At 43.3% G+C, this 15,644-nt stretch overlaps 1 protein-coding gene across 1 annotated transcript; it reads right to left on the reverse strand.

The window, feature by feature from the left end:
• Positions 1–2,995: 2,995 nt before the first annotated feature.
• Positions 2,996–10,521, reverse strand: EIF3K (eukaryotic translation initiation factor 3 subunit K). Its single transcript, XM_088477173.1, has 8 exons — positions 10,414–10,521; positions 9,043–9,141; positions 8,438–8,558; positions 6,923–6,997; positions 6,331–6,397; positions 6,005–6,082; positions 5,060–5,185; positions 2,996–3,105 (listed from the first exon to the last, which is right to left on the reverse strand). The coding sequence occupies exons 1-8, from the start codon at positions 10,470–10,472 to the stop codon at positions 3,074–3,076; spliced, it is 657 nt and encodes a 218-aa protein (XP_088333299.1). The 5' UTR covers positions 10,473–10,521; the 3' UTR covers positions 2,996–3,073.
• Positions 10,522–15,644: the final 5,123 nt, after the last annotated feature.

A 15,644-nucleotide genomic window follows, 5' to 3' on the forward strand; every position in this document is an offset into this window, starting at 1 on the left:
AACATACAGTACAAAGCCTTTGTTTTAGCAAATTATCCTTCAGCCCAGTGTAAATAGCCACCATTCACATTAGAGCATGTAAATCTGTAACACCAAGATCCTAACTAGAACGAGTCCGTATTAGCTGTTGGTTGCACGCGTTTCTTGCCTTCCAATAAGCGAAGTGGTGGGGGTCCTGGTCTCAGCCGGTTTCCCTCCCCCTCTACACCCTTCTTAACACATTTAGGTAAAACTCATTTTTTTATATTTTCTGCCACTTACACACTGGAGTCCCTGATACACGGCCCATGTTTGTAACACTTGGATTGACTCTCCGACAACCTATCTTTTCGGTACCTTATTTGCGCGACGCTTCTATACTACCTCTGGGGGTTGTGGGCCACGTCTTTGTGTTATATTATTATATGATGATCGAAAGCGAAAAAAAATACTATCAAAATGTCCTCAAAGTAAAGCAAGGAGCACCCTGTAAGTGTGTAGCCTATCGATAGATTTCTTGATTCAAAAGTTATTGTTCACCCAAACAAAGCTTATGTTAAGCTATTTCAGATTTGGGGGCATTAATCAGTCTATGGCAGAGGTTCCCAAACACGGCCCTCAAGGCACCCCAACAGTTCAGGTTTTAGAGATATCCCTTGTTTTTGCACAGGTGACGTAATTAGTGCCTGATTCAGACCCGTTCGCAAGCTCTGAGCGATCGCAACCGGGTCGATGGTGGCCCAGAGCACATGCGCACGACCCAGATAGCGACGGGCACTCCGTGTCTCGCAACAAAGGGGGCGAGCTGTCGATGTTGAGTGACAGCATGCCCCCTTTGGTGGGCGGGCCGGGGGGGGGGGGGGGTGGCTGCCCAAACGGAGGCGTTCCCATGAGAATGCCTGTCGTTTGGGGGCGGCCCCACTGACATCACAAGTGATGTCAGTGGAGAGATTCCGGCTCTGTTAGAGCCGAAATCTCTCTGGGGCTTGCGGCCACGAGACCCTAACACAAGGCCGCTCGCAATAGCTGTGGGTGGTCACCAAAAATAAAAACGCCCTGATTCAGAGCGAGCGCTCTTTCAGAGCATCCGGCTCTGAATCAGGGCCTCAGTCAATTTAATTTAACCACCTGTGCTCAACCATGGATATCTCTAAAACCTTAGGGTGCCTTGAGGACCGTGTTTGGGAACCTCTGTCCTATGGAGTAGATTTACTAAAGCTTCTAAAACAGACGAGGGAGGAGTTGCTCACACCAGCCAATCAGATGTGCCATCATTTTCTCGGATGCAATAGAGAAATCATAGCTAAAAATTTGATTGGTTGCTATCGGCAACACCTCTAATTTTCATATTCAGAAGCTTTAGTAAATCTATCCTTGAGTAATATATCATACCACCTTTAAACTTCATTCACTATGGAATCTACTCATGACTTACAGAAGCAGAAAAGCAGGGATAATAAAGGCGGCATAGTAAGGTAGATGTACGAACCGCCGCAGCGGTGCGCGGATACCGCTTCTCCCGAATGTATTATTGGGGGGCTGAGTGGTAAGTGACAGTGGCACTATGTATGAACAGCAAGTTCGCCTGACAGTTCCGTCAGCGGCAGCTATCGACAGCTGGCGTTGCTCTACCACACAGCAGGGACAGCACTGTCCTTGCTGCGGTGGCGGCTGCCGGCTCTGGGACTGCATGCGGAATCTCGTGCTTGCCCAGACTGATGCGCTGTGTGCTCAGCCGGGGATCGGGGGAGTTTTTACTCCCCCACTCCGGCAGATGAGATGTTCTTACATCTCATTGTTAGTGCTTCCTGCTCGGTAAAGAGACGAAACAGGAAGAGTTATACCGGCACGATAATACATCTGCCCCATGTCCTGATTCTCCTTGCTGTGCAGATAGAGCACTCAGAGATGGACATCTCAGCGCACATACAAGATACCCCAATCTATACAGTGTATCTTCTAGTTTTGTATTGCACCTCTGATAACAGCTGTGATAAAGGGAGCAGATGAACAATATAAACAGGACGTAATGTAATTAAGCGGATTTTACAATATCTATATGTTGCAGGACTGTTTCCGGTTTATAAACGGCATATTTATCACAATCTGCATTTTCATTACAGATGTGAAAATTTCCCCCGTAAATTCGCAAAGTGAAAATTAATATCTTCACGCAAGTTTACCAACAATCTCTCGCCAGGAGACGGAATCCCCACAAGAGCCAGAGCGGGAAGCAGTCTCATAGTGTAACATATCAACACTGATTTCTGGTTCAAGTCCCCGGGGAATGCGTCACCAGCAGGGCGACAGACGGGAAGCCGGTGGCACCCACTCCTTAAAAATTTGTGCATTAGTCACCCATAGCTACTATAGGACAACACCATCTGGAGACAGCGTTATCCTAGTGGGGCCATTCTTCAGAATGTGACAGCTTTGCAGCCCCCATAGAAACCATAGTGGCTGCTGACGGAAACCGGGGCCGAAGCAGATATCGGATACATATGCTGCGATCTCTCCATGGTACATTCAGGGGATATTTAATATTTGCAGGAAGCAACTAAAAAAAAAACATCTGTTTTCGGGGAATAACTTGCAATTATTTGATAAATAGGCCCCTAAGTGTGGCTGCAGAGTTTAGCTTGGCTAGAGTGCATTTGCTTGTGCCATAATCCTCTCATCTCACCTCCAAGCACATTGTATCACTATTCTCATGCGTGAACATTCCGATCACATCACAACCGACTGGGGAGCTATGTCATAGGGTGCACATCTACAGATCCTAGAAAATGGCGCTGCACATGCGACAGGGAGAATCTCACGCCCCATTCGTTCAGCTGGTCTGCATCGCTCATTGCCAGTATGATAGACAACAAAAATAAAAACAGTATATGCTTTTCCCTATAGCAAGTGCGGTTATGCAGAGAATATTGGTTTTATGTTAGAAGGTCTTACACCCATCAACTTGAGCTGTGAAATGATCTCCATGCAGGTTTAAAAAGAAACACACAAGTCTGGACCCATTTACTACATTTATTAGTCAGCTGTAGCGTCACTTCTGTACATAAAATAAAGTTTATTTTGTTCCGGTAGAGAGTCATTGGGAAGTTGCCATAATTCCAGAGACACCTGGGGAAAGGGGAGATAAATGTATAAGTAGAGCCTCTGGGGGTGTGCAAGATATCTGCTTTTACTTTCATATCAACAAGCACAGAATATATAGTCAGACAGAACATCAGAGTGGTACCATACTTTATCATTTCTAGAGCACAAACATTATTACGCACCCACTGCATGAGATAATATCCAACTGGCATTTAAACACTGTCTTTTTGACGCACATGAAAATCAGGCAACCGCAGGTGAAAATAAATTGGGATTCATACGGCTTTGAACCCTTCTGTGTTGTATTGAAAATGTCCATTTCTCTCTATGGGACAGCATCGTTTACCAACTCACAAGGCGATTACACAATTTAATGCTGTATTTTCCCATTCATTTCAATGGATTATTCTCTACTTCTAGAAACCAAGCTTTAATCAATAGGCCATTGGCAGGAATGGAACATCACAGCATTATTAATTACATATTCAAATGAATCTCCATTAATGTGCAGACAAAGCAGGGAGGTCAACCAATCCATAGTGCTTCCTGTGAATGGCACCCGTGATGTCCCAATCAGTTCAAATCATTCTTTATGGAGCTTTCTGTCTCATGTGTTATTGGTTACATTTCCTATAAAATGCCATTTTTTATTTTATTTTTTGTATTAATTCCCATAACTTTCCTATTCTTTTTAAATGGAGCTTCTACATGTAGTGCACATGCTGAAAACCCCATTGTAAAAATGGACTGTTGAGAGAAACAGGAAAAGTTCTGTAATGCTTACATTTTGGAGTCCAGGGTTGCATAAAAATCGGATTTAAAAAAAAAAAAAAGATTTGATTTAAATAGGATTTTTTATTTCAATTATTTTTTATGTAAATGTTTTAAAATTGAAAACGTTTACTTAAAAAAAAAATTTATATAAAAAAATCCTAAGTAAACGTTTTCAATTTTAAAACATTTACATAAAAAAAATTTAAATAAAAAATCCTATTTAAATCAAATAAATCCGTTTTTGATTTTTTTTTAAATACAATTTTATGCAACCCTGATTTGGACGAATAGGAACATGTATGTGAATGCAGCCAGTACTGTACATGACAGCTGAGGAGAACCACACATCAAGCACTTAATGGACTCACATTTATACACATGCTTTCAGATGCGGTTTGCACTTGTGCTTTAATTTATGACAGAAGCAATGACAGTGGGGGGGGATCCTAACCCGAGCGCCCCAGGTGACCATGACCTAGACGTACAGGATGTTTACCTTTCAGTTTAAGCATGTCTATTAAGTGAAGTCTAACATTGCAGCAAGTGTACATCACATCTGTTAGATTGTAAGCCCATATGGCCAGGACCATCTATACCTGGTCTTTTATGCAATTTGTATTATGATCCCCTCAATGTACAGCACTGTGTATTATGTCAGCACTTTATAAATAAAGGCTAAAATAATTTAGCAGGCCATAAGCAGTGGAACCTCAGGAATTGAAATCAAAACCCATTTACAAAATGTAGCAGATATTATACAGGCCCAAACACAGAGTACAAACAGTCTTCTCCCTCCTCTACCGAACACACTGCTGGCACTGCGGTATCATCAGAATGGAAAGCTAGGTCTTTGTTCTGGTGCCCTTTCCGGTTATTATAGTATGTGTACATAAAGAGTAGGCACACCCCTGTGGACTTTTTAGGAGGAGGAGGTTTAAATGTGCAAATATAGCCTCTATTGTAAGCCTAACCATTGGCTAGATAATCTATTTGCTTTAGTTCGCACAGTTGATGTTGTCCAACTGACAATACAGGGCTGAGAATCTACGATCCATTTTGTACTTCTTAGATACACACTGCAGTAGAGTGTATCTAACCTATGGGCTAAACCCAGAGGAGGAAAAAAAAAAAAAGGAATAAAATCAATATTTAGCCTTCAAAATAAATAGGAAACGTAGTCTGTGGCTGATCCTACTGAACTCACTGTCAAAGTCAATCTTTTCCACAATGTTTTTGGGTTTGATGTTCTCCTCCTGGTTACAGATGAAGATCTTGCCATTATCAGCTTCCGTCCAGCCATATTTGCTCAACCAGACCCTGAGCTGGGGTTCTGGGAGAGAGGGAATGATACACAGACATTAGGTAACTAGCAGTGTACGGGAGGTTCATGTCTGGACATTTCTATGGCTTATACAAGAACCATCGTACCCTGCTACGTACAGATATAAAATGCACTGCTGAAGATGAACTGGAAAAATTAACTAAAATCATGGTTAGCATTTCATGGTTAGATGGCTCCTCCCACCGCCATGACGAGATGAACTTTCACATTCTGGCAATGTGTCTATTTCACAGGGAATATATTAGGTGCATCTTAATAAACACGAGCTGCTCTCAGATCAAGGTTACACAACCTAATTGTGTTAGAGGAAATCAGATCTCTTCCTCTCCTACACTGAGGCGCCTATGTACTAAGCCTTGGAGAGAGATAACGTCCACGGAGATAAAAGTACCAACCAATCACTTCTTGACATTTTTGAAACACAGCTTGTAAACTGAAAGGAGCTGATTGGTTGGTACTTTGTCTCCGTGGCTTAGTAAACAGAGCCCATAGTAGACCCTAAATAAGAAATCACCACACCAGCAGTCACTAAATGTAAAGGCTATACGGCATTCTGAAATAAACATCTATATTATATACCTGTTTAAAGTTGAAGGAGTAGATAAAAGGCATTATGATTGGTCACTAAACTACCTCATAACTGCAGAGAACATAAATATCCAATACCTTATGTCCCCAATGCAATATATCCCATCAATGGACAGACAGAACCACGTCAGGAGAGGCAGCACACATTTCAAATCCCTTCTCTTTCATTCAAATCAGTTAGCATTTTAGCTCAATTATGGACACTTTTTATCTACGTACCAGACAGGTCTCCAAGCATCTCAGCCAAAAGCCACCGGTCTATGTGCTGGTAGGTGATTCCTACGACATGGCAGATAACTGGAATGGAGACAGAATCAGACACTCATTGGACACTAGCAGGATTCTAGAGCCAGTGTAGGTAACGGCCGTCTCTCCACAAGAGTATCAAAGTCCCGAGAGTTTGATTTCCCAACTGCAGAAATTGCCAAGTGAAACCTTACAGTATTACAGTAAGCACTGCAGTCAGTATGCACATATTGTACATGAAACTACAGCATCTCAAACAGGAATCCCCTGGGTTGGCCAAGTCCAAATAGCATACTTACATTTCCTGACAGAGTCCTCAAAGCCGGCAATACCATCAAGTAGATCTAGATTCTCATCCAGTGCTTGCTGGTAAGAAAGGAAAAAAAACATGATGGGAGTGAAGGGTTATTACAATGTCGGAGCGAGGGGGAGATTGAGATAAAAGATTGGACGGAAATCATCTCATCAGCTTTCAGGCATCAACTGTATTTCACTCTAAAGGGGCAACTTAATTAGATGCAATGTAAGGACGATGCATCATTGGGACAGTATGTAAATCCCACACTACAGATGTTAGGCTATGGTCTGTACAGGAGATGAGCGCATTGCACCTCACTCTGGAACATGCAATCTTAATTCACATGTAATTGAACTGACCCCTAAAAGTTCATGTTTTGTCGTCTACAAATATACATTTATTAAAACATAAGTGGCTAGGACCGCATAGTCAGCCCATCAAGCTTTCAGCTTTGTTCTCTGCAATTCTCAGGGTACAGAGAACCTAGCATTAAATAACTTGTTCTCACAGGAGGGGTTTCATGCACGCCATGTCCAGTCTGCTCCGACCAGTGTACGGGAATCTCATGAACTGTATCTAAGGAGGACACTTACCCAGAAGGACTGGAAGTGACAGGTCTCCAGGAGGTCCCCCAGATACAGGATCTGTCTTATTGGACGCTCCTCTTGCTGACAGTGAAGACGTTAAGGAAACATAGGGGAGGAAAAAGTCCAGATGCACCAGAGATACAGCAGCAGCAGCACAACCAGTTCTAAATATCTGTTCCAAGCATCACCGCAGAGGAACATTTCTAGCTTGGCCATTCTTCATTCAGTTATAAGAGAGCTGATAATTACACACACATAGATGATATGTTCCAAAGGTCAGAGCGATAAAGCGGAGACTGTAGGGGAATTTTCCATTGGACAACAGACTTCCTGTCACTAACGAAAAACGTCAAATCAGTGAAATATTTTTATATTAAGACCCACAACTAGCACCATGATCGGGTTCTTAAAGTGGAGTTCACTATTGGAAGACACAGAAAAGTGAATCCCTCCGTGAGAAAGGGCTGCTAATGTACTCGGTGGTCAGGTCAAACTAACAGGTCTCGTGGGGGTTTATCACACCCGGGCTGACTGTCTGGATTACCCTGCAACTAACAGGTCTTGTGGGGTTTATCACCCCCAGGCTGACTGTATGGATTATCCTGCAACTAACAGGTCTCGTGGGGTTTATCACCCCCAGGCTGACTGTATGGATTATCCTGCAACTAACAGGTCTCGTGGGGTTTATCACACCCAGGTTGACTGTCTGGATTATCCTGCAACTAAAAGGTCTGGTGGGGCCTTATCACACGGGCTGACTGTATGGATTATCCTGCAACTAACAGGTCTCATGGGGTTTATCACACCCAGGTTGACTGTCTGGATTATCCTGCAACTAACAGGTCTCGTGGGGTTTATCACACGGGTTCACTGTCTGGATTATTCTGTAACTAACAGGTCTCATGGGGTTTATCACACGGGCTGTCTGGATTATCCTGCAACTAACAGGTCTCGTGGGGTTTATCACACGGGTTCACTGTCTGGATTATTCTGTAACTAACAGGTCTCGTGGGGTTTATCACACGGGTTGACTGTCTGGATTATCCTGCAATTTACAGGTCTCGCAGGATTTATCACACAGGCGGACTGTCTGGATTATCCTGCAATTTACAGGTCTCGTGGGGCTTATCACACCCGGGCTGACTGTCTAGATTATCCTGTAACTAAAAGGTCTGGTGGGGGTTTATCACACTGGGACTGACTGTCTGGATTATCCTGCAAGTAACTGCCAACTCTGCAAAATGTTATGTTCTAGGTCACAAATTGTAAGGAGAAATCATCATGGTGCTAACTTAAAGAGTATGATTTTGTATTTTGCTATATAACCTTAATAAAATAAAAAGGTGATTTATTTACAGATACTATCTATATGTTATATGAAACCCCACAAAACAAAAAATGTTATTCTGGGTTTAACAAACACACAGCAAGATGCCTGAAATGAGTCTGGTTATGAAGGGAAAAAGTGGGTTAATAACCAGTGGACCATACATCCCATGTGTGGCGATAATGAAAGGATACATGAGTCTGGTCAATCATACACTTGCAGAGCGTGAAATCTGTGTGCGGCAGGTTGGTCAAGGCTTTGAGGAGGATCTGGGCGGTGACTGTAGTCTGGAAGAAGGCTGGGTTGAACTGATAGCTGCAAGCAAAGCCAGAGTCACACAGAATTCCTTTCCACATTACAGTACTTTCATACAGAAATACATCCCCACCACTGGGAAACCAACTCCTATTGCTAAGCAAGGCTGGACACACCTTTTAAAGGCACATAATCTCACAACTATAAAAAAAGGATAGGAAACCTATTGCTTTACAAGTGTTGCAGCACTACAAATCCCAGTCTGCCCTTCTAGTATCTGCTTTGTGGCCCAACACCAAACAACGTTGGTTGCCGCCTTCTCTTATAAACCTGATTTTATAACCAAGTAATTCTGTGAAGGGCTCTGGTACAAATGTACAATACTTTCTCGTTTGTTTTAAACTGTTTCATAAGAAATAATAAAATCTTATTTTTGTGTATTTCTATATGAACACTGAGGAAAACTGACATTTCTTGGCTTTTGTAAATAAAAAAACATTTTAGAACACTGTGAAACAGTTTGCGACCTGTAAAAGACACGTACAGTTTTAGCACAGCCAGATTGGCTTCCAGATCATAAGCGTTTTCCTTAGCCTGGGTCTCCACGTAGCGTTCTAGAGTTGCCAAATTTTCGGGATTGTACCTATCGAAGAAAGAAGTCGATTAATAACGGCTACCCACATAATTATTAATAATGTTTATTTATATTGTGCCAGCACAGTCCGTAACTCTGTACATTGGGGAAATAGAGCATAGAAAGACACAGGAAACCAACAGGCAAAATTCATAACAGAAGCATAATGCAAGAATAGCAAGAAATAAAGCACAATACTGTACATAAGATGCAAACAGTAACAAACATGCATCATACAGGGAATTCAGAAGACCCGGTGGAAGAGACGGATGGGACAATATAACAGGGCAAGAGAGGGCCCTGCTTACATGTTAGTAGTGTATAATAAAATAGTGACAGACTATCAAAAAAACAAATCCTGCATCACAAGACTATTAAACACTATGGCTGTCTGAAAGATTACATAATACTGTCAAAGCACAATGGAGACAGCATGATGCTTTTTTGGATGACACATTTGGGTGGACAATAAACAGCCCTTCAGCTGATGTTTGACTACAAATCCCACCATGCTAACAGTCTTAGCCAGGCCAAATAGCAAACCTGTGGCAGGGAATGTTGGAATGTGTAGTTCTACAACAGCTGGGGGAGGGGGGGGGGGGCTTATTGCCTATGTTAACAGTTAGTGATGAAACACATATCTCTTCCGATACATACACCCATATATCGAAGCCGTGCCACGCTGGTCTAAGCAGATGTGCCACTGCCTACATGAAACTGGGAGAACAGATTATATAGGACAGTATGGGTGGCGGTGAGAATCTGCTACTCAGCCGCAGAGGACAATATCAGATATAAAGCACAGAGACGACAGGATTAGTGGTGTGTGACTACAGTGTGTGTATGTTTGGCCAGGGAACTGGTGAATTGGGTCAGTACCATAAAGTGGAGCTTTATACGCAGGGATGGTGGGGGGTTAGTAGGGACGGCAACGCAGGGAGGATAGGGAGATCCTGGGGAGAGGGAGGATAGGGAGATCCTGAGGAGAGGGAGGATAATAAGGAGGAGCTGGATGGGGGGAAATTAGGAGAGAAATGATATGGAGGACATATGGGTTAGTATGATTTCTGGAAAATGTGGGAAATAAGTCTGGTAGGGGCTGAAGGGAGGACAGTGGGGGCTGCAGGGAGGGCAGTGGGGGCTGCAGGGAGGGCAGTGGGGAACTGAAGAGTAAAGATAATGTGATTATCAGGACTTGGCTATAAAGCTGACCCCCATCACGTTCTGAGCACCTACTGTGTACTATGAATATACACACAGCGCCATATAGAGGGCCCTCACCTGTCTATACCCCGAAGTAACGTCCCCACATTTGCTCTCATCTGCTCAAACGAGGCCATGTTGCTTACGGATAGGAGAGAAAGAGCGGATCAGGAACCGGGCAGTGACTTCCTGTTCCCGTGCCCGGCTTCCCAGCGCTGGAGATGGCCTCTTCCGCCCACACTGCAGTCACGTGTGCGGCAGCAAATCATTGCGCATGCGCATCTTCATGGTTTTTTTTTTTTTAAATTATTATTTCTCTAAAATCCGAACAATATGATGAGTGCACTAATATGACGGGAATAAATTTCCCATCACTGATCATTTAAGTCTGTTAGCAGCGACATCTGCAAATAAGGGGGCCGTGTATGATCTGTTCCTTGGCCTTATAAGGGTTAATAGTTATGGTGCATATACACGGTCACATTTTTATTCAGATCTGAACAATAACGATTAAAAAAAATCGTTCATATCTGAAGGAAAATCTGACATGTCTGAACGATGCGCGTTCCCAATGGTCAGATAACGATATCTGACATCTGATGTGTTTGCTGTCAGATTTGGACGATTACATTCATTTTAATGCAGTCAAAAATCGTTCATAGTTCAAATCGTTGGTCAAATTGTTCATCAAATCATTCAGATCGTTCAATCGTTCATCTGACAAATCTGACTGTGTATGCTCCATAAGGTGCGTACACACTGGGCGATAAAGTGGACGACTGAACGATATCGTTATCGTTCAGTCGTTCACTATATCGTCCATTTTTTAACACCAAAACGATGAACGATAACGACGATGCGCGTTCCCGCAGGTCGTTCGTCATTGTCGTTCATCGAGCAAACATGCAGGCCAACCTGACGATAACATGCAGGCCAACCTGCCAGGGACACACTAGACGATATCGCTCAGGGAGCATATCGTCTAGTGTGTACGCTCCTATACAATTACTTCTATCAATGTGATTTTACAGTTTTAGGAGCCTAATTATCAACCAGGGTTTTCATAAGATTATAAATAAACTGCAGTTTCTGCATAATGTTATGTATCCTGGCTATGTAACAGCAGCAAATCCCCTGCAACAGGCTAACAACCACTGTTGACCACAGTATTATTATTAAAGAATGGGGACTATGGTCTGACCCCCTATGTACCCAACTCATTTGGTTCCTCAGATGGTGTAAACCACTTTATGTCTATGGATCCCTCTCCAGTAATACCTCTTTACCACTGCCAGCAATAACCCGTTTTATTTACATGTGAGCGCGCAGCAACCCAGGTCATTTTGCTTTATGAAAGGTCAGGGTTGAAATAAGCCGGGTTGAGTGACCCTGCATTTCAACACTGGTCACGAGCAGGGTTGGACGCAGGTTCAACCCCGCTCGTGAAGCAGTGTGAACGGGTAACCCGGATTGACAAGATCATCTCAAAGTGCCGGCTCATCACGTGATGCCGATGGCGTCATCAACCCGGCATTAGTGCCAGGACGGGCCACCTGTCTGACGGGTCTCAGCCGGGTCGCTCCTGGGATGGGCGCATTAACATCATCCTGGGTGCGACCCAGCATACTAGTGGAAAAGGGGTATTACTGACACTGTATGCATGCGCAGTGTCAGTTTCCTTTCCCAGTAGGAGTCTTTCAAAAAAGTGAAAGACTCCTCCAATACCCCAGGGATGTAATGCGCAGGAACATCGGTTATCGCTACCACTGTCCCTGCAAGTTACATTTAGTACATAGCGGGGATAATGATGTAAAAAAAAATTCCACTGCTGTGTACGCTGGAAAAAATGGAGGCACTTCCACAATTTGTAGTACATATGCCCCTTAGACTGACAGTAACTGCACTAATCCTGGAAAAATCACTCTAATCATGTTCAGGCAATGACCAATAATCCATTGGGTTTTCCAAGATCAGTCAAATTTGGACACCCACATATGTGGTTAATTGGAGAGATTGCGCCGCTTGTGGCAATATTCACGAATGGTCAATATGCAAAGCATCAAAAGCTCCAGCAACAACTTGCAAAGAGGAGGGACCCACCTAGCTGCTCCCCCAGAGATTGTTGTGTGATGCAATGAGTGACACCTCACATGCGGGTAGTGAGATGTTCTGGACCACTGCTCCCGGCTACTGGTCTGCATGTCAGATAGACTATAAAGGTAGAACAAAGCTGTAATGATACATACTAAATTAATTCCTGCCAACATTGTTAGGGAAGCTGATCGGGACTTGGGGAGTGGCCATATAGCAGTGGGGGAGTATCTGTGTCAGATAGGGGGCATGGCCACAGCCACCGCCCTCCCTCTTGTCCCCTTCCTATCACCCCTTTTATGCCACATACATGAGTGGCAGGTACTTGTGGCACCCATTGGCCGCTGTTCTGTTATACAAAGCAGCCTAAATGGGTCATGTCTCCAAACTCTTGGGCAGGTCGGAACACAGAAATCGTGACGGTTGTTCTATGACCAAATACCCTTAGGGGTCTATGTACTAAGCAGTGATAAGTGACAGAGTGAAAAGTGATAAGTCTGTGGTAAGTGCCAGCCAATCAGCTTCCAACTGTCATCTCACAGGCTGTGTTTGAAAAATTACAGTTGGGAGCTGATTGGCTGGCACTTATCACTTTTCACTCTGTCACTTATCACTGCTTAGTACATAGACCCCTTAATCCTAATATATCTTTGATAATACTTCACGTAACTTGTCTGTAACAGTCATTATCCTTTATAATAATAATAATTCATGGATCATGCCCACATTACTAGAAATAGGAGCGGGTTCCGATGTGGTTGATATACTCTACTGGGAGAGCTCCCTGAAATTGGGAGTCTCCCAGACATTCCATGAGAGTAGACGAGCATGTGTGGGAGGGATCAAAATCAAACCATGTAAAATGTCATGAATTCATAGGTCATGATGACTCTAATAAGTTAACAAAAGTGTGTGAAACCGTTGATTAATAATGTAGTGAAAAATACAAGCTAATCTCTCAGCTAGATCCTTCTTCTGATCCTATTATGGAGGGTTGTTTCTTGTTTCTTCAACCATTTATAATTTTGTTGCTCCCTCTGGATCATTCCCCAACTATGGCTTACCGCCAGTCCTGTTAGGGAACCGTGGAGGAAGCCACAAACACAATCTACTTCCTCCAATTTATGACATTTTATTTTAATCTGCAAAACAGATATTTTACACAGTGTTACATACAGTTACGAATACAAACTTCTCCCATTTCTGATCTAAAGCGCCACTGGTCTTAAATGCAAAACACTCAGTTCTTTGCACTTAATATTAGTGGCACTTTAAGTTGTGAGGTGAAACATGCCATGGAGCAAGCTACCAATTAGTAAATCTAGCCCCTGCTCCTTTCCCCAACTATTTGTTCCACAACTACTAGTGTTGTTGCCTCTTTTTTTCTAGAATTCATTGATTGCACCGAGCCTTAATAGGGCCTTGACCCATTTTGTTTGAAGAGTTTTCGCCCTGCCTCTTATCAGCCTATAACCATTAAATGGCTGGAACAATTTGTTGATACCCAATGCTTCAGCATATTTCAACCCATTTTCACAGAAGCCTATTGTAGACAAACTGGATTGTAATAAAGCTGGGCATCCACTATACAATTTTCTGTCAGATATCTGTCCAATCTGGCTGGTTGAAATGAAAACCTGGTAGTATGGGAGCAAATGACAGTCGATCATGTGGTTTTAAATTCTGAAAAAAGGACAAAAAAATTGTTCAAATTGGTTAAATTTGTGTTTTCAGTTTCACCAATTTGTCTGAACGACCATTTTTGGCTATTTTCCAGTGTTTGTGAGCAAATGGACGATTGTCATTTCCTCCCATACATTACCAGGTTTTCGTTCCAACCAGCCAGATTGGACAGATATCTGACAGAAAATTGTATAGTGGATTCCCATCTTAAGTATCTCTGCTAAACCTAAGCAGTGGCGAACGCAGGATTTTGAAAGGGGGTTTCCAAATAATTGGTTACTGAAACAATGACAAAAAAGTCTAACCAGAATAAGCCTGCAACATACACTTTATTGTGTACTTCTAGTGTTTTAATATAAATAACAATAAATAATATAACAAGGCATCTGGGCATAAAACCGCTTTGCACAATGTGTAACAGTATGTATGAAGAAAATGTAAACTACCAGTGCAATTTACGCCACACAGTAGTCCCTTATTCATGTTATGACACACAGTAGTGCCCTTTTTAACAATGCCCACATTAGTGCCCCTTACACACAATGCCCACAGTAGAAGTGCCCCTTATACAATGCCCACAGTAGTAGTGCCCCTTATACAATGCTCACAGCAGTGCCAGTTGTGCCCCTTACACAATACCCCCGGTAGTGGTGCCCCCTATGCAGTGCTCACTGTATCAGTGCCCACTATGCAATGCACCCATTAGTAGTGCCCCAAGTAGTAATGTCCCCATTAGTAATGCACCCTGTAGTAGTGCCCCAATAGTAATGACCCCAGTAGTAATGCACCCATTAGTAGTGCCCCCTGTAGTAATGCCCCCATTAGTAGTACCCAGAGTGGTAATGCCCCATTAGTAGTGCCCCCAGTAGTAATGTACCCTATAGTAGTGCCCCCAATAGTATTGTACCCTATAGTAGTAATGCCCCCATTATTAATGCCCCCAGTAGTATTGTACCCTATAGTAGTAATGCCCCCATTAGTAATGCCCCCATTATTAATGCCCCCAGTAGTATTGTACCCTATAGTAGTAATGCCCCCATTAGTAATGCTCCCAGTGGTAGTGCCCCTATAAAAAATAAAAATACAAACACAATACTTACCTTAAGCCCCGCTCCTGCGACCGCTCCTCGGATCTATGGGAGAGACATCATGACATCTGTCCAATAGTGCTCACTGAGTGAGGAGTGAGCTCCAGCCTCCTGCTGATGCTGCGGGTAAGGAGCCGGGTGCCCGCTGGTAACAAAATCTCAGTGGGCGCCCGGCAAATGGAGCCTCCGGCGGCAGTTGGAAGGGGGGGGGGTGCAGGTAGATGGAGCAATAGGCAGGGGGGTTTTCTAGGTACTCAGAAACCCCCCCTGCGTGCGCGTATGCTAAGGATTGTGTAACAAATTCCCTCCTATTTTGGCCTTTCTGCAGCTTTTGATTCTATTGGCCACTATTCTCCTTCAATTTTTTACCCTGGCTTTGGCCTGCAATTTTGAAGCCTGCATTTTACACCTCATTTAAAGGATGAAGAGTTGAAACTGCATTTTACA

The sequence above is a fragment of the Taudactylus pleione genome, unplaced genomic scaffold, assembly GCF_031769625.1.
Source record: "Taudactylus pleione unplaced genomic scaffold, aTauple2 ptg000199l, whole genome shotgun sequence".
Lineage (NCBI taxonomy): Eukaryota > Metazoa > Chordata > Amphibia > Anura > Myobatrachidae > Taudactylus > Taudactylus pleione.